We start from the raw sequence: 22,572 nt of genomic DNA, 5'->3' as shown, positions 1-22,572 counted from the left end.
AAAAACTTCCCCCTTAAGTTTTCAAGTGATGCTTTCTGAAGAAGAAATATTGAGATTGTTTTGATAAAATTTAAGAAGGCCACAAATTCTATTGAAAAATTAATTTTTCCCAGAATATGTTTAATTTTCTTCAACTGAATAATTGATTATTTCTTATATACAAGATATTGTTTATATTTAGAATTCCTATCCCTACCTCCAGTCCTCCACAGTAAAGTATTAACACAATTGGGATGTATACTTTCATAAACACCTTAAACATGAAAATACTGATAAATATTGTATTTAACATTGTTTTATTTTCATGATATAGTCTGAGTACATTGTTTGAATGAGTGCGGTAATCCAATTGAAAGCCATATCAGTACTACATTTGTAAAAAGGTTTTTCTAAATAAAATTAAAGCATAATAAGCTGGACAAATACAACATCAAGTACGCTACTGAGAAGAAATTTGCTTTTCAAAAGCCATACTAAAACTAACAAAAATAAACAATATTCTACGCATTTTTCACAATACACCACTTTCTGAAAAGCAGTGATTAAGTGACAAACAAAATTCTAAAGTTAACAGTCTTTGTGCTTTCTCTTAAATATGAAATAGCCATAGAAGTAAAGGGTTTTGACTTTTGCTATATTAAAGTTTTTGATGATCAAAAGAACTGATTTCAACTATTACCAATAATTAGTCACATTATCCAAAATGAAGTTTATTACGCAGACACAGAATTGAAAACCAATATTAATATTAAACAAGAATGCTTTAATAAACCATAAATCGGCATACAAATAAATAATTGTACACTGGTTATAAAATCAAGCTGGGACTGGCAATTACCCAGAATTAAAGGTGTTCTGATTCACCTTCCTGTCCTGGTGCCTGTTTCTTTTCTAAATTAGAGGATACAGTTATGATGGGTGTAGTATTGTCCAAGTCTGCATTCCATTCCGGGATGTTAGCTGTAGGAAGAGATTTCTGGTACTTGTCAGCCTGATTTCTAATTACCAGTTTGCTCCTCACATTGGACTGGTTCTCAGGTTTCACAAAGCTTTCATTATTCTTTTCTTGCCGGCAATGGAAGAGAGCTTCCACCTCCTTGCGGAACTTGGGGCTCATGCCAAAATAAATGATGGGGTTGTAGAAGCTGGCAGATTTGGCGATGAGACAGGCGAGGACACTGGTGATAGCTGGTGCACTGTAACCACAGGCTGACCACATGGAAATGACTGCATAGGGGGACCAAGCCAGAATAAAGGCTGTACAGATAACAAAAGACACCTGTAAAATAAAGCACACCAGCTGCTATAATAGCAGGCAAAAACAAAGACTTGTATTGTATTGCTATTTCAATTTGTAAATTTTGATGCTGTAGCGTGGATCACTTAATTCATTTAGATTAACATTATCAAATTTGAACTGTAATTTACTATGTAAGTCACAGTTGGTTTGTTGTATATAATATTTGAATGATAAATAAAATTGATGATATTAGATTAGATTAGATTACTTACAGTGTGGAAACAGGCCCTTCGGCCCAACAAGTCCACACCGACCCACCGAAGCGTAACCCACCCAGACCCATTCCCCTACATTTACCCCTTCACCTAATACTACGGGCAATTTAGCATGGCCAATTTGCCTAACCTGCACATTTTTTGGATTGTGGGAGGAAACCGGAGCACGCGGAGGAAACCCACGCAAACACGGGGAGAACGTGCAAACTCCACACAGTCAGTCACCTGAGGCGGGAATTGAACCCGGGTCTCTGGCACTGTGAGGCAACAGTGCTAACCACTGTGCCACCGTGCCGCCCACAATTAGTGGCATAAATTCAAACATCATGTTATGCTTTCCAGTTAACTGGGCTCTAATTGAATTAATTGGTAGAGGCTGTTCTAATGTGAAAGATATTTAATGTAAAACCTTTCCCTTGCATGAAGTTGCATGTTCTCTCCCACATTAGCTCAACGTGGAAGAGAAACACCTTGTGATTGGAAAAGCATGTGCGAGACATAATGTGTAATTGGAAGAGCAGTTCCTTATAGAGTTTGTCTATCTCACTTTGCACTGATTGGGTGCCTAGAGTGACCTTTCCTGGGTACTTTAGGGGTTTTGGGAATAAAGTTGCCGATCACTCCTGTGCATTTTGAGTGCTATTTCTATCCTTTAAGATGTGGTCCCCAGAATTTGACATAATAGTCCAGGTGAGGATAAGCCTAGTGTTTTATAAAGTTTCACCATACTTTCTGGATTCTGTCTCTCTTTATAAAACACAACAGCCTATCTACCTCAATGACTTCCTTAAACACACACGCACATCTCCAACATCCACCCCCTCCCCTACCCACATGGAACAGTCTGTTCTTCCTTCCAAAGCATATTGCTTCATACTTCTCTACATTAAATTTAATTCCCATGCGTCTGTTGAAGTCTATGTCTTATTCAGGTCTATATCAGTTCACAGATCACAATATTTTCAAGTTTCATGTCATTAACAAATTTTGAAATTGCTACCAGATCCCCAAGTCTAGGTCTTTAACACAGATCAAGAAAATCAGTAACCCAATAATATGACGGTATGATTGTAATTGGTGCTGAGTTACAGGAAGGAGGGAGCATTACTGAATCAAAAACCTGAAGGCCTGTAGCAGCAACCACAAGACAATCCTGGCTGTTGATCTTAAAACAGATAATTCATCAAATCAGAAACCATTCTGATCAATACCATTCAGCTACTCATCATACCAATTCACTGAGAGGTGCTGTGTGGCACAGTAATAGTGTCTCTACCTTTAACTTAGAAGACCTGGGTACAAGTTTCACCTCCTCTAGCGGTGTAGCATGACATGTATCAGCAGTTGGTTTGAAAAAAAAAATCTGCATGTTCGCTGAGTAATTGGGTGATACAGGTATGAACCAGCAGTAATGCTGATTTCAGTATGGCAATCAAGGTATTTATAATCGGCTTTAATCCCTTTGGGTAGGGCAAACAAATAAAATCAGCTAAGATTTCAAACCCAACTCTTTTCCTAAACATTCTTATTTGAGGATTTACTTTGTTTCCATTACTTTTAACATCACTAGAAATTAACTTTTGTTTGGAATTCCAAATATTATTTGTTACATAAATTCCACTCTCATCTCACAGTTGCATTTGCACTGGTAGCAGTCGGAGAAAGTTAATTAGGTTAATTCCGGAGGGATTTAACAGTTCAAACACTGAGTGGATGTTTTTCCTTCATGAGAAAATCTAGAAGTAGGAGTCACAATTTCAAATAAGGCTTCATTTAAGATGGAGCCGAGGGGGAATTTCATCTCTCACAAGTTTGGAATTCTCTACCACATTGAATATATTAAATATTGTATTAGACAACCTTTTGAACTGCAAAGAAGTCAAAAGTTATGAGTAGCAGATAGGAAAGTAAGTTTAAGATAACAACCAGATCAGCCATGATATTATCGAAAGATGGAGCAGGCTTGAGGAGCTCAATAGCTAATTGTTGCTCCTGTACCTATGTTCTTGCATGAATGTTCTGATCTTCTTGCATTCTTTTCTTATCCAAGTCATTTTAATATTAACCCGTCATTATCAACCTCTTTGCTGCTTACCTTGTTTAACTCTTACCCTAGATGTGGAGTTGCCGGTGTTGGACTGGGATGGACAAAGCGCTCCGAAAGCTATTACTTCCAAATACACTGTTGGACTTTAACCTGGTGTGTGTGACATTTAAATTTATCTCTTATCCTATGTACACATTCTTCTCTATTAATTTGTCTTCATGACAACTCTTACCCGTGTCACTTCTCGTTCAATATGACGCTGGTGTTCACTGATCTCTCCTCTTCTGACACATTTGTGACTGGATCTAATCATTTTTATTATGGACACATATGAGAAAATCATGACTGAAACAGGGAAGAAGAAACAGCAGAGAAATATACTGATAACATAGGATTTGTAGGTAATAGAGACTGCTGCCTGTATCCAATCGATCTCACATGTGCCATACAAGCGATCTGTAATAGATCAAATGAACATTCATAATACCTATTGCAAGTTATTAATCAGAAATATTAGTGATTTTTTTTCTCATTCACAAATAATTTTTATCAAAACTCAGATACTGAAAAAATACTTTATGCAAGCAATTAACTCTTAAACATCATGGAATTTTGAGTTATTGGTACTTATCAATTAATTCAAAAATATGGGTGTAAGATTTTCTTTCTACAATAGTTACAAAGGCACAATCGGCTGGAAGGATTCTTTCTGTGCTGAAACTATTCAATGGTTCTCTATATATCTAATAAGGAAAATGAGTGGACCTACTTACATTTCAGAGGTATATTAATTGCTAAAACAGCCAAAATAACAATTTTAAAACAGATTATTTCACTCTATTATGTACAATAGGAAGGATGCTTATTTTCACCTCACTGGACAGATTGGGGTGGTCAAGGGGGTATTGGGACACGTTTAAAGCAGAGTGAGCTATTGCATTGAAATGAAGGGAGATTTTAAGACTTATTCTCATACTGGATGTGGGTGTCTCTGGCCAGGCCAGTATTTGTTGTGAATGAACCGATTGGCTGTTTTGGCTATTTCAGGGACAGTTAAGAGTTGACCACATTGCTTTGGTCTGGAGTCACTTTTTAAAAATTCATTCACGGGATGTGTGCAGCACTGGCTAAGCCAGCTATCATTGCCCATCCCCAATTGCCCTGGGGGCTGTTAAGAATCAACCACAATGCTGTGGGTCTGTTGGTCTTTCTTTGTCTCTGTAGGCCAGACCAGGTAAGGATGGCAATTTTCTTTTCTAAAGGATATTAGTGAACAAGATGAGGTTTTATGATAATGAACAATGGTTTTGTGGTCATCATTTGATTTTTATTTCACATTTTAAAGCTTCAGATTTCACCCACTTCAGATTGCTTTCAGGACCCCCATGAAATGTGACTTATTCCCCTAAACAAACACCTTCGTTCCTAGTCAAACTACCCAATATCTCACAACCAAAAGAATATAAAGCCACAGAAGCAGACACAGAGACAAAGAAAAAACAACAGAACAGCAGGCTGAAAGATGCAGAAATGGGTTCCATGCAAAGAGATGCCAATATTATGAAGATCAAATAGGATAAAGAGGGATTTGATGTTTTGATTTTTCATAAGCAACACATTTATAGTGTTTCAAAATCATGTGTAGGCTATGCATTTCCAGCACAAAAATTACTTTGCGCTTCTGCATATTTTTTAGATTTTAGTCCCAATCTTTTTCATTCCAGAATCCAAGACACCATTCTGCAATGGAACTATGAACACAAGCAGTCATTACAGCCTTGCTCTGGAAGGGAAAGTGCAATTGCTCAGTTTTGCATTTCCAGTGCTTTAATCTGTAATGCTGAAAAACTTCTTTCCCCCTGCAGCTCCTGGGACACTGTGTTAGGAAGCTGAAGCTAGAGCTGGATGCCCTCAGGATCATCCAAAATGCTGAGCGTTTCACAGATGAGAGTTTTAGTGAGATGGTCACACCTAAGGTGCAGGCAGAGAGTAGCTGGGTGACCACCAGGAAAGGTAAAGGGAGTAGGCAGAGAGTACAGGAATCCCCTATGGCTCTTCCCTTTGAAAACAAGTATTCTGTTTTGATATTCTGTTGGGAGGGTGATTGCTCGGGGAAAGTAGCAGTAGCCAGGTTGTGGTACTACGACTGACTCTGGGGAACAGCGGGAAAGAGTAAAGGTAAACAGGACCTTAGTGAGGAGACTCAGTAGTTAGGGGGACAGACAGGAGATTCTGTGGCAGCAAACAGGAATCCAGATGGTGTGTTGCTTTCCAGTAGCCAGGGTCCAGGATGTCCCTCAGAACGGCTGCAGAACATTCCCAATGAGGAGGGTGAGCAGCCAGAAGACATTGTGCGCATTGGCACAAATGACATCAGTTGAAACAGGGATGAGGTCCCTCAGATGGACTATAGAGAGCTGGGAAAAATGTTGAAAACCAGGACCTCGATGGTGGTAACTGCCAGATTACGTCCAGTGCCATGTGCTAATGAGGGTAAGAACAGGAGGAAATGGGAGATGAAAGTGTGGCTAAAGAATCAGTGTGGGCGGCGGGATTCAGATTTTTAGATCATTGGGATGTTTTCTGGGGCAGAGGTCACCTGTTTAAGAGGAATGGGTTGCACTTGAACTGGAAGGGGACCAATATCCTGGCAGGCAGATTTGCTGGTGTTACAAGAGGGATTAAGCTAGATTGGCAGGGAGGGGCAACATCCTCAGCAGCAGGGAGGCAAGTGCAAGGCTCGATGGAGATACAGTCGTCAGAAATAACAAGTTGAAGAGACAGGTCAGACTGGAATATGACAGGGAGCAAGGAAAGCCTTTGTATTAAATTGCATTTATTTCAATGCAAGAGGGCTAACAGAAGGCTGTTGAACTCAGGGTGTGGATAGGTACTTGGGACTGGGATATTTTAGCCACTACAGAAAAACGGCTGAGGGAGGGACAGGACTGGCAGCTTAATGTACCAAGGTACAGGTGCTTTAGGTGGGATAGAGGTGGTGGAAAGAGAGGAGGGGGAGTTGCATTTTTGATTAAGGCGAGTATCACAGCAGTAATCAGAGATGAAATAATTGAAGGCTTTGTGGGTGGACCTAAGAAATAAGAAGAGGGTGTTGATATATTATAGGCCCCCAAATAGTCAATGGGAATTAGAGGAACAAATATGCAGGGAGACTGGGGAGACTTGCAGGAGCAATAGTGTTGTTGTAGGGAATTTTAATTTTCCTAACATTGACTGGGACTGCCATAGCATTATGGGCTTAGAAGGGGTGAAATTTATTAAGTGTATTCAGGAAAGTTTCCTCAAGCAGTATGGAGAGGGGCTTACTTGGGAAGTGGCAAATCTCAATCTACTCTTGGGAGACTGGGCAAGGCCATTGTCTGAGGTGACAGTGGGGGATATTTAAAATAGATATGGAGAGGGACAAAACTAATTCACAGGTTCAAGTTCTAAACTGGGGCAAGGCGAATCAGATTGGAGCTTGCAGGGGTTGATTGCAGTAGTTTGTTTGCAGGTAAAGGGACATCTGGCAAATCAGAGGCCTTTAAAAGTGAGATAGCTAATGTTCAAGGTCTATATGTTCCTGTGAGGGTGAAGGGCAAGGTTGGTAGCAGTAGAGAACCCTGGATGACAAGAGATATTGAGGATTTGATCAGAAAAAAGAAGGAAGCATGGCTCAGGTACAGGGAGCTGGGATCAATGGAACCCATGGAAGCATCGAAGGAATACTGAAGAAGGAAATCAGGAGGGTGACAAGGGGGCACAAGGTACCTTTGGCTGAGAAGATTATGGTGAATCCAAAGAGACTCTTGAAGTATATTAAAGGACAAAGATTAACTAGAGATAGAGAATAGGGGCCCTCAAGGACCAAAGTTGACAAGTACTTGTGGAACCACAGGGGATAGGTGAGGTCCTCAATGAATATTTCTCTTCTATGTTTTCTGTGGAGGAAGAAATAAAGATTTGGGAACTTGGGGAAGTGAGTGGTGATATCTTAGGGACAGTCCATATCATAGTAGAGAGATCTTGGATGTATTAGAATCTATGAAAGTGGATAATCTCCTAGTCCTGACCAGATATAACCAAGAACCCTGCAAGAATAAATTGCAGGAGCCCTGGTGGATATATTTGCATCATTGTTAGCCAAGGGTGAGGTCCTAGAAGACTGGAGGTAGCAAATGTTGTGGCCTTATTCAAGGAGGACTGCAAAGAAAAAGGATATCTGTGGTAGGTAATTTACTTGAGAAGATTCTGAGGGATAAGATATACATGCATTTGGAAAGACAGGATTTGATTTAGGAATATTCAGCATGGCTTTGTGAGTGGGAGATCATGCCTCAGAAATATGTTAGAGTTTTTTGATGAAGTGACCAGGAAGGTTGATGAGGGCAGGGCAGTAGGTGTGATGTATATGGATTTCATTAAGGCCTTTGATAAGGTTTCTCATGGTAGGCTGCTCTGGAAGGTCAGGTTGCATGGAATCCATGGAGAGCTGGCAAATTGGATACACAATTGGCTTGATGGCAGGAAGCAGAGGATAATAGTGGAAGGATGCTTGTTGGACTGGAGGCCTGTGACTAGTGGTGTACCTCAGGGGTCAGTGCTGGGACCATTGCTGTTTGTTATCCATATCAATGATTTGGATGCGAATGTTAGTAAGTTTGCAGATGGCACTTAAATAGGTGGTATCGTGGTCAGTGTGGAAGGTTATCAGAAATTGCAGCAGAACCTTGATCAGATAGGGACGTGGGCTAAGGATTGGCAAATGGAGTTTAATATAGATAAGTGTGAGGTCTTGCACTTTGGAAAGTAAAATCAAGATAAGAGTTTCATGGTGAATGGTAGGGCTTTAAGGAGTGTAGTGGAACAGAGGGACCTTGGAGTTCAGCTTCATGGTTCTCTGAAAGTGGAGTCACAGGTAGATAGGGCAGTGAAGAAGGCTTTTGGCACAGTGGCCTTCATCAGTTAAGGCATTGGATAAAGAATTTGGGAAGTAATATTGCAGTTGTACAGGACATTGGTGAGGCCGCACTTGGAGTACAGTCAGTTTTGATATAACACGATAATCACATTCTTGTGCAATCTTGCATTATAAGAGAATTGTGCAATAGCTGCGCTATCTAAAGTAATGGAACCAAAAATTGAGTTATAGCCAATACAGGTCAGGATGGTTCGCATTCTGCAAATAACAGTCTAAAAACGTGTTATCGCAGAACTGAATATATTGTGTTCAGTTTTGTTCACCTTGCTATTGGAAGAATATTATTAAACTGGAAAGAGTGCAGAAGATATTTATAAGGATGTTGATAGGAATCAAGGGACTGAGTTATAGGAAGAGGTAGGACAAGCTAGGACTTTTTCCTTTAGAGCATAGCAGATTGAAGGGGGATCTTATAGAAATGTATAAGATTATGACAGGCATGTTTAGGGTGAATTCACTTAGTCTTTTTCCCAGGGAATTGGGGAATTCAAGAGAAGAGGGCATTGTTTTAAGATTAGAGGGGAAAGAATAAATGGGAATCTGAGAGGCAACTTTCTTACACAGAGGGTGGTACGTACATGGAATGAGCTGCCAACTGAAGGGGTTGAGGGGGGTACATTAACAACATTTAAAAGACATTTGGACAATACAATTTAGATAGGAAAGGTTTGGAAGGATTTGAGCCAAGTGCAGGGAAATTGAGTTAGCGTGGATGGACATTTTGGTTGAAGAGCCTGTCTCCATGCTGTAGGAGTCTATGACTCTATCTCATGAATTTGTCAAATTCTGTCTCTATCATAACCTATTAATTAACACACCAAATTCATATACATACTTGTAATATTCTTACTGGTTTCCAAAGTGGACTATGAAAGTTGTCGACATGCTCTCACTAGAACAGGCCAATAGAGGGATTAAGGGCAGCAAATGTTGTATCATTATTTAAAAAGGAAGCAAAGTGTAGACCAAAAAAATGATGGGCTGGTCAAATGGACTCAGTGATGGGCAAATTACTATGATCAATACTAAGAGGCACTGCCCAATCTTATCCGTTATTTGGATAGGCAAGGATTAACCTGGGATGATAGGCATAATTTTGTTAAGAAATATCATGTCTCACGAAGTGAACTTAATTTCTGAGGAAGTAATAAGGAGGACTGATGAGGGCAGTGTAGTGGATATTGTCTATATGGGTTTTAGTAAGGCATGGGACAAGCTGCTACAAGGCAGACTGGACAGAAAAATTAAAGCCCATGAGATATGGAGGAATGTAATGAGTTCAGTGACAAGAAACAAATGATAATGGTTGACAGATGCTTTTGCAAATTGAAAGCGGTATCCAGTGGTGCTCTTGTTGGTGCTGGGTTTCTTGCTGTTTATGGTATATATTAACAATTTAGTCTTAGATGTGGGGGCATGATTGGGAAATTTGTAGATGCCATAAAAATTGGATAAACTAGAGTCGCTAGAGAGCAGAGAAGTGGAGGAGTGACTTAATTGAGTTGTACAAATAACAGGGGGCTTGAGTTGAGTGGATAGGATGGACCCATTTCCTTTACTAGAGAGGTAAATTACTAGGGCCATAGATATAAGTTAATTTTCGGAAGGATTAGAAGTGGTATGAGGAAAAACCTTTTCACCAGAGAACTGTGATTATCTGGATGTGCAGCCCACTTTGGTGATTTAGGCAGAAACCTTCAATTCCTTTGGAAAGAATATGGATCTGTGCTTGAAGTGTTGCAACCTGTAAAGTTATAGACTGGGTGTGGGAAAATGGGATTAGAATAAATGGCTAGTGTATTCAGCTGGAGCAATGGGCTAAATGGCCTCCTTTTGTACTGTTATTTTTTAATGATTCAATGGTTCCAAAATGCCGTCATCAATATTATTAATAAGGTTTAATCTAGAACTGGGGAGAAAGTGAGGTCTGCAGATGCTGGAGATCAGAGCTGAAAATGTGTTGCTGGAAAAGCGCAGGTCAGGCAGCATCCAGGGAACAGGAGAATCGATGTTTTGGGCATCCTGAAGAAGGGCTTATGCCTGAAACGTCGATTAATCTAGAACTGACAGCAGAGAGTTTAGGGTTAACATATTTCAGGAAATGTTAGGTATGCAAGCTCTCAAATTTCTCACTTTTTCTATAGAACATCTCAAGCTGCATGCCTACAATTTCCAATCATGTGTTTTCTGATGAAGTATAAAACCATCAAACTGGCTCTTACAACTTTACTTAAATGTACGGGAAAAAACAGCATTCTTTTTTGATGATGGAAGCATTATAAAAGTTGCAAACAAATTACAAACATTGATCTTTTCCACATTGAAAGAGTGACACTTTAAAATTGCTTTTGGAGGTTGTGGTATGTAACTCCAAGTCTTTCTTTTGTGTTTTTACTACATTAATCTGGCTCGTAATCATTGCAGATTTATGATCAGTGTGCCAAAATAAAATAGAAGTTGGCCTCAGTCAATGGTCAAGTGGGAAATGTTGTTTTGGATGCTACAATAAACTGAAAGCAGAAATGAGAAATGAAGTGCTTGTCTCAAGTTGAAGGTACTTTACGGCTGACAACAAAACAGTTTTGTCCAACCCCGGCGGCTTTAGATTATCAGTTACATAGCAGTAATTGCATCACCAACACTTCATCCTGTGAGCATGCACTTATTTTTCGTTTTCATTTTCTTTAAGTGCCAACTGTTCCTACTTGTCCAGCTGAATAAACCAGGCAACACAACAGTGTTATTCAGGTAACATCATCCAATTGTCCCAAACTGTCAGCCCACCACAGGTTTGCAGTTGTCATTAACGCAGAATCAGATAAAAGTTTGGAGTTAACAACAAGTTTGGTGCACAATGCCAGTTTGTAGCAGAGGATAATCTCAGAAGTCAAAATCAAGCTCAAGAGAAAAGAATGTGTGTGGAGTTTGCATGTTCTCCCTGTGTCTGCATGGGTTTCCTCCTACAATCCAAAGATGTACAGGTTAGGTGAATTGCCCATGCTAAATTGCCCATAGTATTCAGGGATGTCTAGGTTAGGTGCATTAGTTAGGGGTAAATGTAGAGTAGTAGGGGAATTGGGTCTGGGTGGGTTACTGTTCAGAGGGTCAGTGTGGACTTGTTGGGCCAAATGGCCTCTTTCCACACTATAGGGATTCTATGAATAGTAATTGAATTTGAGTTTATGGCGATTATTCTGTACTGTCACTCCAAATAAGATGCTATACCGAAAAGGTTGTGAAGGTCTAAGGAACAACAGTGTAAATGTAATTCTCCAAGTGGCTCTATGGCAGTGTAGCTTCTTCTGGAAACCAGTGGTTATGGAATTTTGTTCATGGAGAAAAAAAGACAAAATGTAAAGAAACAAAGTGGAAAAAAGAAAAATAGCAAAATAGAACAAAATAAAAGAAAATGGTTGAAAACATAGCATTTCTTCATATGCATTCTAAATACATGGATTTTCTTTCATCAATCTTTGATGGTTTAAGGGTGTAGTTGGCAAGACTAAATTTTGCTGTCCCTCCCCAACTGTCCTTGAAACATATTGCCTTGTCAGGTTATTTCAGAGAACAGTTAAGAGTCAATCAGATTTCTGTGCATCTCACGTAGATCAGACCACGTAGGGATAGTAGTAGTATCCTTTCCTATAGGACATTAATTTTTAACAATTGAAACTAGTTTCATTGTCATCATTACCCAAGGTTGCCTTTCAATTCCTGATTTATTTTATTATTTGAATTTAAATCTCACCAGCTACCATGGTGGGGCTGTAACTCATGTTGCCAGGGCATTAACCTGAGTCTCAAGATTCCTGGTCTTATGACGTGCCACTACACCAATACTAATGACACAGTACTAAGGCCACTTTGAGTCTGTCATCATAGTCAATTGTAATATTTATTTTCCTTTTTAATAATTTAATTTTACATTAAAAATTGAAGCACAGAATTCCCTTTCTGATGTAATTATGCAACACAAAATCTGTTTCTTTCTACATTTGAAGTTACTATCAAAAAATAACTTTAATTTACAACAAGTTACTTAATGGTTCACATCCAAAATCTGGCAGCCCCAGGACTGAGCCCACACTGGATTCTGGATTTTCCTGGATTTTGGATGATCTTGCCAGTGGAACAGACAACGTTGTGCCTGGAGAGTAGGCGAAGATAGATCTTAAACAGTACAATGCACTCAAACCAGAGCTTGTAAATTAGAATACCACACTGCCTGTCAGAAAAAGGATATTGGACCTCCCTTCTAACAATATAACTAGCTATATATTTGAACTTATTACATCAAAGTTGTAAAACTTTAGGGCCCATGTGAAAACCCATATTTTTGCTCCAATTATCAAAAATTCTAATGATTGCAGGAGCTTGTTGAAACTGTTGGTTTTCTGAATAGATGTATGTATGGGGTGATTATGAATGTGTGAATGGACAGATAAACAAATGGTTGAATGATATTTCTGGCACTCTGAGCTCTTAAGAGTAAAATATCTGTTTTTCAGATCATTTTGATTTTTGGACAGTCGAATTTTGGGTAACGAAAGTCCTATGGGCCATGTGAAAGTTGTAAGGATAGGGAATATATTCAAGACAGAGATTGATAGCTTTGTCGAAATCTGGAATCAAGGGAATAGTGAGTGAAGGTGGAGTTAAGGTAGAAGATTGGCCAACATCACGCTGAATGGTGGAACAGGACTGAAGGACATGCTCCAACTCCTATTGCTAATGTATTTACATGAATGGGAAATTACTTTGCTCCATTATTCATTTCCTGGTGGGGTGGTATTTAATGTCTGTCTTTTTGTGAGGTTTTATTAAAATCTTTTGGCAAAGAATACCAGTGCTGGGAAGCGGAACTTCTTTTTTCTTTACTGCGTCAAATTACTCCTAAGCCAATTCCAGATCATATAATTGTTTAAATATATCCCGGGGATAAACCAGATTGACTATAGATCAGAAATTATAATATAGTAAAATTCCTATTTGAGTGTCATGTTTTGTGGCACAGCGTAGAACTGTGAAGACACACAGATGCCACAAATACTTATCTTCTAGAGCACATTATTTGAGTGGCCATATCCTACACAATAATGAATTTGCAGAACATAGGGGTCATTGTAACAATAACAACCTGCATTTGATATAGTGCTGTTAATATGGAAAGCACTTCACAGAAGAGTAAGATAAACAAAGGAAAAAGAGACTAATCCTTCTCATAATTGATTGAAAATACTCTTGAAAAATAAGTTGACCAATTAAAATTTGTGCTATTAATTGTATTTAATATACTTCTTTACAGAATCCTCTTGGGTGTCAGTTTGCTCCTCTGACAGGAAAGAACTTCCCAAAATATATATGTCTTTTCTCAGTATTAGCTGCAAAATGAGTTAAATATTGAAATAGAGCAGAATTCAGTGAGGTGTGTCACAGATATCAGCAAACCACTCCATACTGTGACATTATATAATATTTATGGCACAGAAATAATCAATTTGGCTCAAAAGATTCAGCCCACTGTTCAAGATCCACATTAATATTTTTCATTAGCACAACATCTCTTTCTATACTCTTCACCTTTATGTGTTATCAAGTTTCAACTTAAACGTATCCATGCTATTCATTTCAATTATAGCCTGGGAGTGTGAGAACTACATTCCAATCACTCTCCAGGTAATCAGTACCACTGGTCAAGTTATCATGCCATGCTGGAAAATGGGCTTCCTTAGGGCTCCCTCAGAGCAAATCTCTTAGTTAATACTGAATTGTTGGAAAGTTGGTACAGTTGACACATCAAATGGGAACCATAATCAGGCTGACTTCATGGAACTCAATCTTTATAGCAGAGAAAATAAGAGCTCAGCATTTTACCCTTATTGGTTTAGATTCAAATGTAAGTGTAAGAAGTAAAAGAAGACTTTAATTTTGTCATTCATATTGTTTCCTGAAATGCTTCTATCCATCCCAGCAGTTAAAGGTATGTCTTTATAAAATAAAACTCTGGAACTTTCAGTTTTATCTTTTTCCTAACTTGTATTTGCAATTAATTTCTAAAACTCATTTGGTTAGAAGTTGTCTTGGGTAAAAGAACAGAAACTATGTATCCCTTCAGCTGACTGTTTCACCATCAGCTGGATATTTGGTACCATTGAAGTGAATGGAGCTGAATATGGGTAGGAAGTATAGCAGGCAACTGAAGCAATTCAGTGATTAGGCCACTTTTGGAATATTGTGTGCAATTCTGGTCTCCCTGCAGTAGGAAGGATGTTGTGAAACTTGAAAGGGTTCAGAAAAGATTTACAAGGATGTTGCCAGGGTTGGAGGAGCTGAATAAACTGGGGCCATTTTCCCTGGAGTGTTGTAGGCTGAGGGATGACTTTAAAGAAGTTTATAAAATTCTGTGTGGTATGAATAGGGTAAATAGACAAGTTCTTATCCCTGGGGTGGGGGAGTCCAGAACAAGAGGGCATAGGTTTAGGGTGAGAGGGGAAAGATATAAAAGGGACCTAAGGGACAACTTTTTCACATAGCGGGTGAGGTATGTATAGAATGAGCTGCTAGAGGAAGTGATGGAGGCTATTACAATTCATGCCTGACAAACCTGTTGGAATTTTTTGAAGAGGTAACAAGTAAGTTAGACCAGGGAAACCCAGTGGATGTGGTCTATCTAGACTTTCAAAAGGCCTTTGATAAGGTGCCACACGGGAGGCTGCTGAGCAAGGTGAGGGCCCATGGTGTTTGAGGTGAGCTGCTGGGATGGATTGAGGATTGGCTGTCTAACAGAAGGCAGAGAGTTGGGATAAAAGGTTCTTTTTCAGAATGGCAGCCGGTGACGAGCGGTGTCCCGCAGGGTTCGGTGCTGGGGCCACAGCTGTTCGCATTATATATTAATGATTTGGATGAGGGAACCGGGGGCATTCTAGCGAAGTTTGCCGATGATACGAAGTTAGGTGGACAGGCAGGTAGTACTGAGGAATTGGGGAGGCTACAGAAGGATCTCGACAGGTTGGGAGAGTGGTCCAGGAAATGGCTGATGGAATTTAACGTGAGCAAGTGCGAGGTCTTGCACTTTGGCAAAAAGAATAAAAGCATAGACTACTTTCTAAATGGTGAGAAAATTAATAAAGCCAAAGCACAAAGGGATCTGGGAGTGCTAGTCGAGGATTCTCTAAAGGTAAACATGCAGGTTGAGTCCGTGATTAAGAAAGCGAATGCAATGTTGTCTCTTATCTCAAGAGGGTTGGAATATAAAAGCAGAGATGTACTACTAAGACTTTATAAAGCTCTGGTTAGGCCCCATTTGGAGTACTGTGTCCAGTTTTGGTCCCCACACCTCAGGAAGGACATACTGGCACTGGAACGTGTCCAGCGGAGATTCACACGGATGATCCCTGGAATGACAGGTCTAACATATGAGGAACGGCTGAGGATACTGGGATTGTATTCGTTGGAGTTTAGAAGATTAAGGGGAGACTTAATAGAGACGTACAAAATAATACATGGCTTGGAAAAGGTGGATGCTAGGAAATTGTTTCAGTTAAACGAGGAGACTAGGACCCGTGGACACAGCCTTAGAATTAGAGGGGGTCATTTCAGAACAGAAATGCGGAGACATTTCTTCAGCCAGAGAGTGGTGGGCCTGTGGAATTCATTGCCACGGAGTGCAGTGGAAGCCAGGACGCTAAATGTCTTCAAGGCCGAGATTGATAGATTCTTGTTGTCTCGAGGAATTAAGGGCTACGGGGAGAACGCTGGTAAGTGGAGCTGAAATGCGCATCAGCCATGATTGAATGGTGGAGTGGACTCGATGGGCCGAATGGCCTTACTTCCACTCCTATGTCTTATGGTCTTACAGCATTTAAAAGGCATCCGGATGGGTATATGACTAGGAACGGTTTAGAGGGATGTGGGCCAAGTGCTGGCAATTGGGACTAGATTAGGTTAGGATATCTGGTCAGCATGGATGAGTTGGACTAAAGGGTCTGTTTCTATGCTGGATGTCTCTATGACTCTACCTAGATTTCTGATCAACAAAGCTGTTAAAGATTAGAGGGGCAAATGGAAAAGTGGAATTGAGATCACAGTCAGATCAGTCATGATGATGCTGAGTGGCAGAGCAGGCTCATAATGCCAAACAGCCTATTCTTGCTCTGAAGTCCTTTGTTCCTAACATGCTATACTGTACAAAAAGATTCACATGGTTTTAGGTAAAGAATTTCAGGATGTTGATACATCAACAACATAATTGCCTTTTCACAATAAGAAAGAAAAACACGAACAAAACTATGTACACAAAAATTGCCTGTGCATGTGAGCACTATCTTTTCAAGAATAAATTCCAATGGGGTACAAATGCAAATAGTTGTACTGTGAACAAGCATCACGTTATCTTAACATAGCATAACATTGCACCCCCACTGTTCTCACCTGCGTAACTGCCCCATCCTAGAAGAGGTGTCGCAGACCAGAAAAGAGCTGCCAGCCACACAATAGACAAGGCCAGTATAACATTAGATTTGTTAACCCTGTAAACTGTAGAGAGACCGAAAACAATTTCCTGTCAGATTAGATTACTTACAGTGTGGAAACAGGCCCTTTAGCCCAACAAGTCCACACCGACCCTCCGAAGAGCAACCCACCCAGAACCATTCCCCTACATTTACTCCTTCACCTAACACTATGGGCAATTTAGCATGGCCAATTAACCTAGCCTGCACATTTTTGGACTGTGGGAGGAAACCGGAGCACTCGGAGAAAACCCACACAGACACGGGGAGAATGTGCAAACTCCACACAGACAGATGCCTGAGGTGGTCTCTGGCGCTGTGAGGCAGCAGTGCTAACCACTGTGCCACTGTGCCGCCCAGATGTCTGCATCTGCTGTAGCAATACTTTGGCAAGCAGTTCAATATCCTGGAGCAAGATTATGTTGTTAGATAATATTGCTACTTTGAATTTGCTGATTTTAAAATGTCACCAAATGTTCTTGTTCATCATAGAAAATTTCTTTGAAATTCTCTGTTTCAATTTGATATGCTATTTAAAATAATTTAATGTACTACCAACTAGAATTCACACTACTTCTGCGAGTAAAGATTATCAGAAGTAGCTCTCGTATATATCACGCTATTCTGATGATTCTAGGTGCTACTATGGATATTTAACTGTTAATATTAGACTAGGTAATGCTGTTTAGTGGAGGCACTGAAGGATTTACCTTGATGCGGTTTGCAGCCTTTGATGTATCTGATGATGCTAATGGCTGTCAAAGTGTTAATACTGCTCAGACCAAACAGCAGGGTCAAAATCCCATCCACCTAAAGGACACAGAAACTTGTCAGTCCACAACACACAAGCTAAACATTTCCAGGAAACTTTGCAACCACTAAATCCCAGAGTAGCAGTTTGACAAATGCCAAAACACTAACTCAGTTTCACAAATAAATACTTTATTCAAGGTTGCTTTCCATGATGGAAGATCTATGCCAGCACAAACGGTTTAAAATTGCTTTGCAAAGTTACATCGATACTTTTTCAATATGACTACAGGCTATATTTAACAAATCAGACAATTCCTGTAGAATTGTACTGATGCAAAAACAAGTTTGATGTAAAAGAGATGTACTTTCTTATTGCATTTCAAAGTAGGTTTGTAAAACACCTAGGTTTATCACCACTGTTAATGTTCCATTTTCCAAACCAATGTGCATGTATATGTTATTTATGGAGTTGTTATCGGCAAAAAGATTGCAATTTCTATCACAAAATCTAAACGTTGCTCAGGTTTTAGCTCTTGTCAAACCAAAGTCTTCCTGATATAGCAAGAATCTTTGTAATCAACCTTTATTGTATCATTAGTACTAGCTGCCAATTAGAACAGACTTTAAATTCTCGATTCATGCATTGTGCACACCATTTTCATATTTGGAAGCATATGTGTTGATTATCAACAATTTTACCCTGCAAAAATGGACAAGGTCTTTGTTTCAACTTTTTATACATTGTTTTCACCATAATGACCAATGAAAATGTTGAATTTTGTTCAATCAGGTGCAACTGGAGCTTAACTGTGTACTAATTCATAATTATCAACAAATCACTTCTCAGGTTCTGAAAAACCCATTTTATGTATGTGAAGTCTTAGTTCCTCAGAGGAACGTGCATATTTTTTAAAACTAGTAAGTTTTTACTAATCTCATATGCATGTTCCAGACTTTAGTTTGCTTTCTGTCAAGTAATTATGCTTCAGTTCTAATCTGAGCCTTGTATTTCTTGGTTTACTATCTGGGAATTCCTTAACCTGAATGCCTCTTCAGATTGCTTGATGACTTCATATCTTCAGAACTCCACAGAACTCCAATAGAAAGTGCCAGACTCAAAGCCATGCCAAAATAAAGGAGATTGACATTCAAGAGCTTGCTAAGTCTTTGCAGGATGCTTTTTCAAGATCAACAACACTGACCTCAAAACCTGGGTCAACTTCTCTGTTTTCTTGTAATTGTGTGAATACTATACATAATTGCAATGTGGATATAAAGAAATACAGTTCACAGCACATTTATAATTTAACTCTAAGAATTTAAATTATTAACTCACTTCACAAGTCCAAATAGATGTGATGATAAACTTATCGTCTTGGAAAATATTGAATATTTCAATTATGCCCCGTGAGTATCCAAAAATTGAAATGCTGGCATCTGATATTGCAAGATTGAATGTCAGATAATCTTGAGGTTCAAGTGCCAGTCTTCGATTGTACATGATGGAGATGACAATTCCATTCCCAATCCAGGACAACCAGCCTGAGAGGAAACCAAGGAGTAGTTAAATATTTCTATTTAAGTCGATGATCTAATGCATTATTTTTCCAAACGAGAAAGAAGCCGAAATTTCAAAATACATTTTGTATGTCAGATATAATTACTTTCCGAACTAAGTTGTCATTTTTCATTTATAAAGAGAATTTGGAATTTTATGGTAGTCAGTTCACTCCATAAACAGTGCCAAAACTATTAGAATGACAGCTGCAGCTGGATACAGAATATTGTAGTGCGTCAATATGTCCAAAATAAATTGTTCTAGCATCTTATTAAATTATGCACTTATTGCCAAATTTATATTTTTTAAGAATTTGTTTAATTTAATATTTGCAGAAGATGATTCATTCAAGAGAAAAGAAAAATGGTGTCTTAAGTACAAACTGTTTACATGAATGGTCCGAGGTTTCTCTAAATCTTTTACAGATTGAGATTTTCTTCTCAACTTTTTCTGCAAGAGTGATGGGAAAATTACAGAATTATTTTGGAGCCAACACTTCAAAAATAAACAGCAATAATCTACAAACTAATTCATGAAGTTTAAAAGTAAACACAAACATTTATAAATAACACCATTGACCTTCAGTCAATGTATTTGTTCAGTTTTAATCATAATCATGTCGTATTTTACAACCTCTTCGACTTAAATATATTTGTACAGCATGCCCCAGTTAAACCTGAAAACTTGTTTGCAACTAATTTTCCACCAAAAGGATGTTGGTGGAAGGACACTGGGCTTGATAATACAGTAAAGGAGAGAAAGTAGATGCAACACTCAGATTATTTCACTTTTCACATTTTAAAATATAATCTATATCAGTATGTTTCCTTAAAATAATAGGATGGTTCACCTTTGCTGTTGACCACACATGACAAAAAGCTAAGAGTTTGGTATCAGGCTACTATGTGTGAAAGAACCTTCGCATTGTAGCTTCAGCTATAGTTGGACAATCACATATACCAAAGGGCAATCATGAATACCTTATGTATTAAAGATATATACTAAATATATATCAGGTATATATATCATATATACCAAAGCAATATCACTTCCATGTGTAGTTGCTCTTCCTGACCTCAGTGTTTTTGTTTTATCATACTTAATTTTGCCCTACTTTGCTTAATTCAGTAATTCAAATGCACAATTGTTTCAAGTATCTACCATTTTCATTAAGGGGGTTTCAAGTGACTAAGAGTCAGCTTGACAATTATAGTTTAAAAGCAATTAACTGTGCACTGAAGACCAGTCAACTTGAACTGCACTTTGTTATTTCAACATATTTTTGCTTCTGTGGGATTTCTTTACACTAGCATCTAACTGCTGAAATTAAAGTTATGAGTTTGAATTTAATAATGATGAAATAAGCCTAGATTCACAAAACAAAGTAAGAATAGCAATTTATATTACAAAGTTTTATAAAATAACAAATTGAAAACAACCACTTTTCCTTTAGTAGAGATACTACCATAAAGCACCATGTGATGGCATTCTAAATGATCTCAATTTGCTTTCACAAAGAAAATAAATTTGGTGTGTTATTTTGACTGTACCACCATAATACTTCTAAAGTTGTGAACCATGGCCTTACTTCAGAAGGCGACATATTCTGAGCTCCACATTTCAACAACTCTAGAAATATGTGCATTTGCTGGAAGAAGATGACCCTTTTTAATGGAGTTTGTGGGACCTTTACTTTTCTGTAACAAATTGATCTTAGCGATGAAATCGTGCCAAATGAGCAAGATGGAGTTCAAATAACATCTGATATTGGATATTAAACATAAGGCCAGATACCTAATTATCAAGCTGTCAAATACGTTTCCTATGACTAAAATAAAATGTCATAATTCACAGATACACTGAAAACATAATATTATGTAGTAGCCTACGATAAATTACATGTTAATATCATGGATAAAATCATTTTCACTTATTTTGTCGCAGTATAATCACACTGTTCTCAACTCTTAAATAGCTAATCATCCAGAGGCTCTTTGCTATTATTCTTCACAACAGCAGCAAGGCTGCCCTTTGAAAAAATACTGACTACATATAATGCACAAATAATGAATGCTTCTGATAAGGATTAAGAAGTTAAAGGCTACAGTTTAGTACTGGTTTAAGTTAAAAATGTGTGAAATCTTCATAAATCATATTAGGGAGCAGTTGAAGTAGATGCTTTCCAGTCTGGGCATCTCACTTTCAGGAAGGATGTGAAAGCCTCAGAGGTAGTGAGAGATTTATTAGAATGGGATTCAGGACTTCGGCGAACTGGGGCAGCTGGAGAAACAGGTTGTTTTCCGTATAGCACTGAAGATATATGTAAGATTTGGCTAAGATGTTAAAAATCATGAAGGATGTTGATGGGAGAAATTGTTTCCAGTAGCATAAATATTGGCAACAGAGGTTTAAGATAATTGCCAAAAGAACCAGAAGTAACATAGAGGGGGAAAAAAGTGATGTAGTATATACTGCCTGAAAGGACAGTGAAAGCCGATTAAATGACTTTCAAAATGATATTGGATAACCAATCGAAGGGGGAGAGTTTACCGGGCTATGAAGAGAGCACGGGATGGAGTTTATTTTGATAACACTTTCAATTAGCTGTCACAGGTATGATGGGTCAAATGGCCTGGTGCTGTGCATTATTATTCAATGGTAAGTTGATTGGTCAGGTTCTGTTTCCACATTTTATATCAATTGAAAACTCTATGAATTACAAGATCGGTAATCTCTTCCCAGTATCTCTCACTATAAATATATAATTTCATGATGGAAATCAAGGCTCATAGAAATATTACAGCACAGCAGAAGGCCACTCAGCCCATCATGTTTGCACTGGCTCTCTGGATGAGAAATTTACCCAGTTCTACCCTCACTTTCTCTGCATAATCCTGCAAATTCCTCCTTTTCAGATAATAATCCAATTTTATTCTTGAATGTCTCAACATCATTTGTTTCCATCATGCTCCCAGTCAGTTCATTCCAGATCTTATCCACATTCAGGGTGAAAAGGTTTCACTTCATGTCTCCATTGTTTATTTTTGCCAACAGTCTGAAATTTGTGTCTCTCATCCTAAATTCTAGCAGTTTTCTATAAATGTCCTGACCCCTTAGGATATTGAATATTTTTATCAAATCTCCTCTCAATCATTTTTTCTCTAAAATGAATAAACTCAATATCTTCAATCTATCTACATAACTGAAG

At 38.5% G+C, this 22,572-nt stretch overlaps 1 protein-coding gene across 2 annotated transcripts; it reads right to left on the bottom strand.

Annotated features, from left to right (window-relative positions):
- Positions 1 to 283: 283 nt before the first annotated feature.
- On the bottom strand, positions 284 to 20,136 carry opn6b (opsin 6, group member b). 2 transcript variants are annotated; one of them, XM_043698496.2, is made up of 6 exons: positions 19,755 to 20,136; positions 19,143 to 19,348; positions 17,764 to 17,863; positions 16,974 to 17,078; positions 3,795 to 4,018; positions 284 to 1,279 (listed from the first exon to the last, which is right to left on the bottom strand). In XM_043698496.2, exons 2-6 carry the CDS (start codon positions 19,305 to 19,307, stop codon positions 845 to 847), a joined length of 1,029 nt encoding a protein of 342 aa, XP_043554431.2. In that variant the 5' UTR covers positions 19,308 to 19,348; positions 19,755 to 20,136; the 3' UTR covers positions 284 to 844. The 2 variants fall into 2 exon arrangements, with proteins under 2 accessions (XP_043554431.2, XP_087845611.1); XM_087989485.1 differs by lacking the exon at positions 16,974 to 17,078.
- Between the last annotated feature and the right edge of the window lie 2,436 nt (positions 20,137 to 22,572).

The sequence above is a fragment of the Chiloscyllium plagiosum genome, unplaced genomic scaffold (assembly GCF_037043375.1).
Source record: "Chiloscyllium plagiosum isolate Xiang-an unplaced genomic scaffold, Cpla_swu_hap1 HiC_scaffold_8, whole genome shotgun sequence".
NCBI lineage: Eukaryota > Metazoa > Chordata > Chondrichthyes > Orectolobiformes > Hemiscylliidae > Chiloscyllium > Chiloscyllium plagiosum.
The sequence above is the reverse complement of the archived record's forward strand: the minus strand, read 5'-3'. Positions and strand labels throughout refer to the sequence as shown.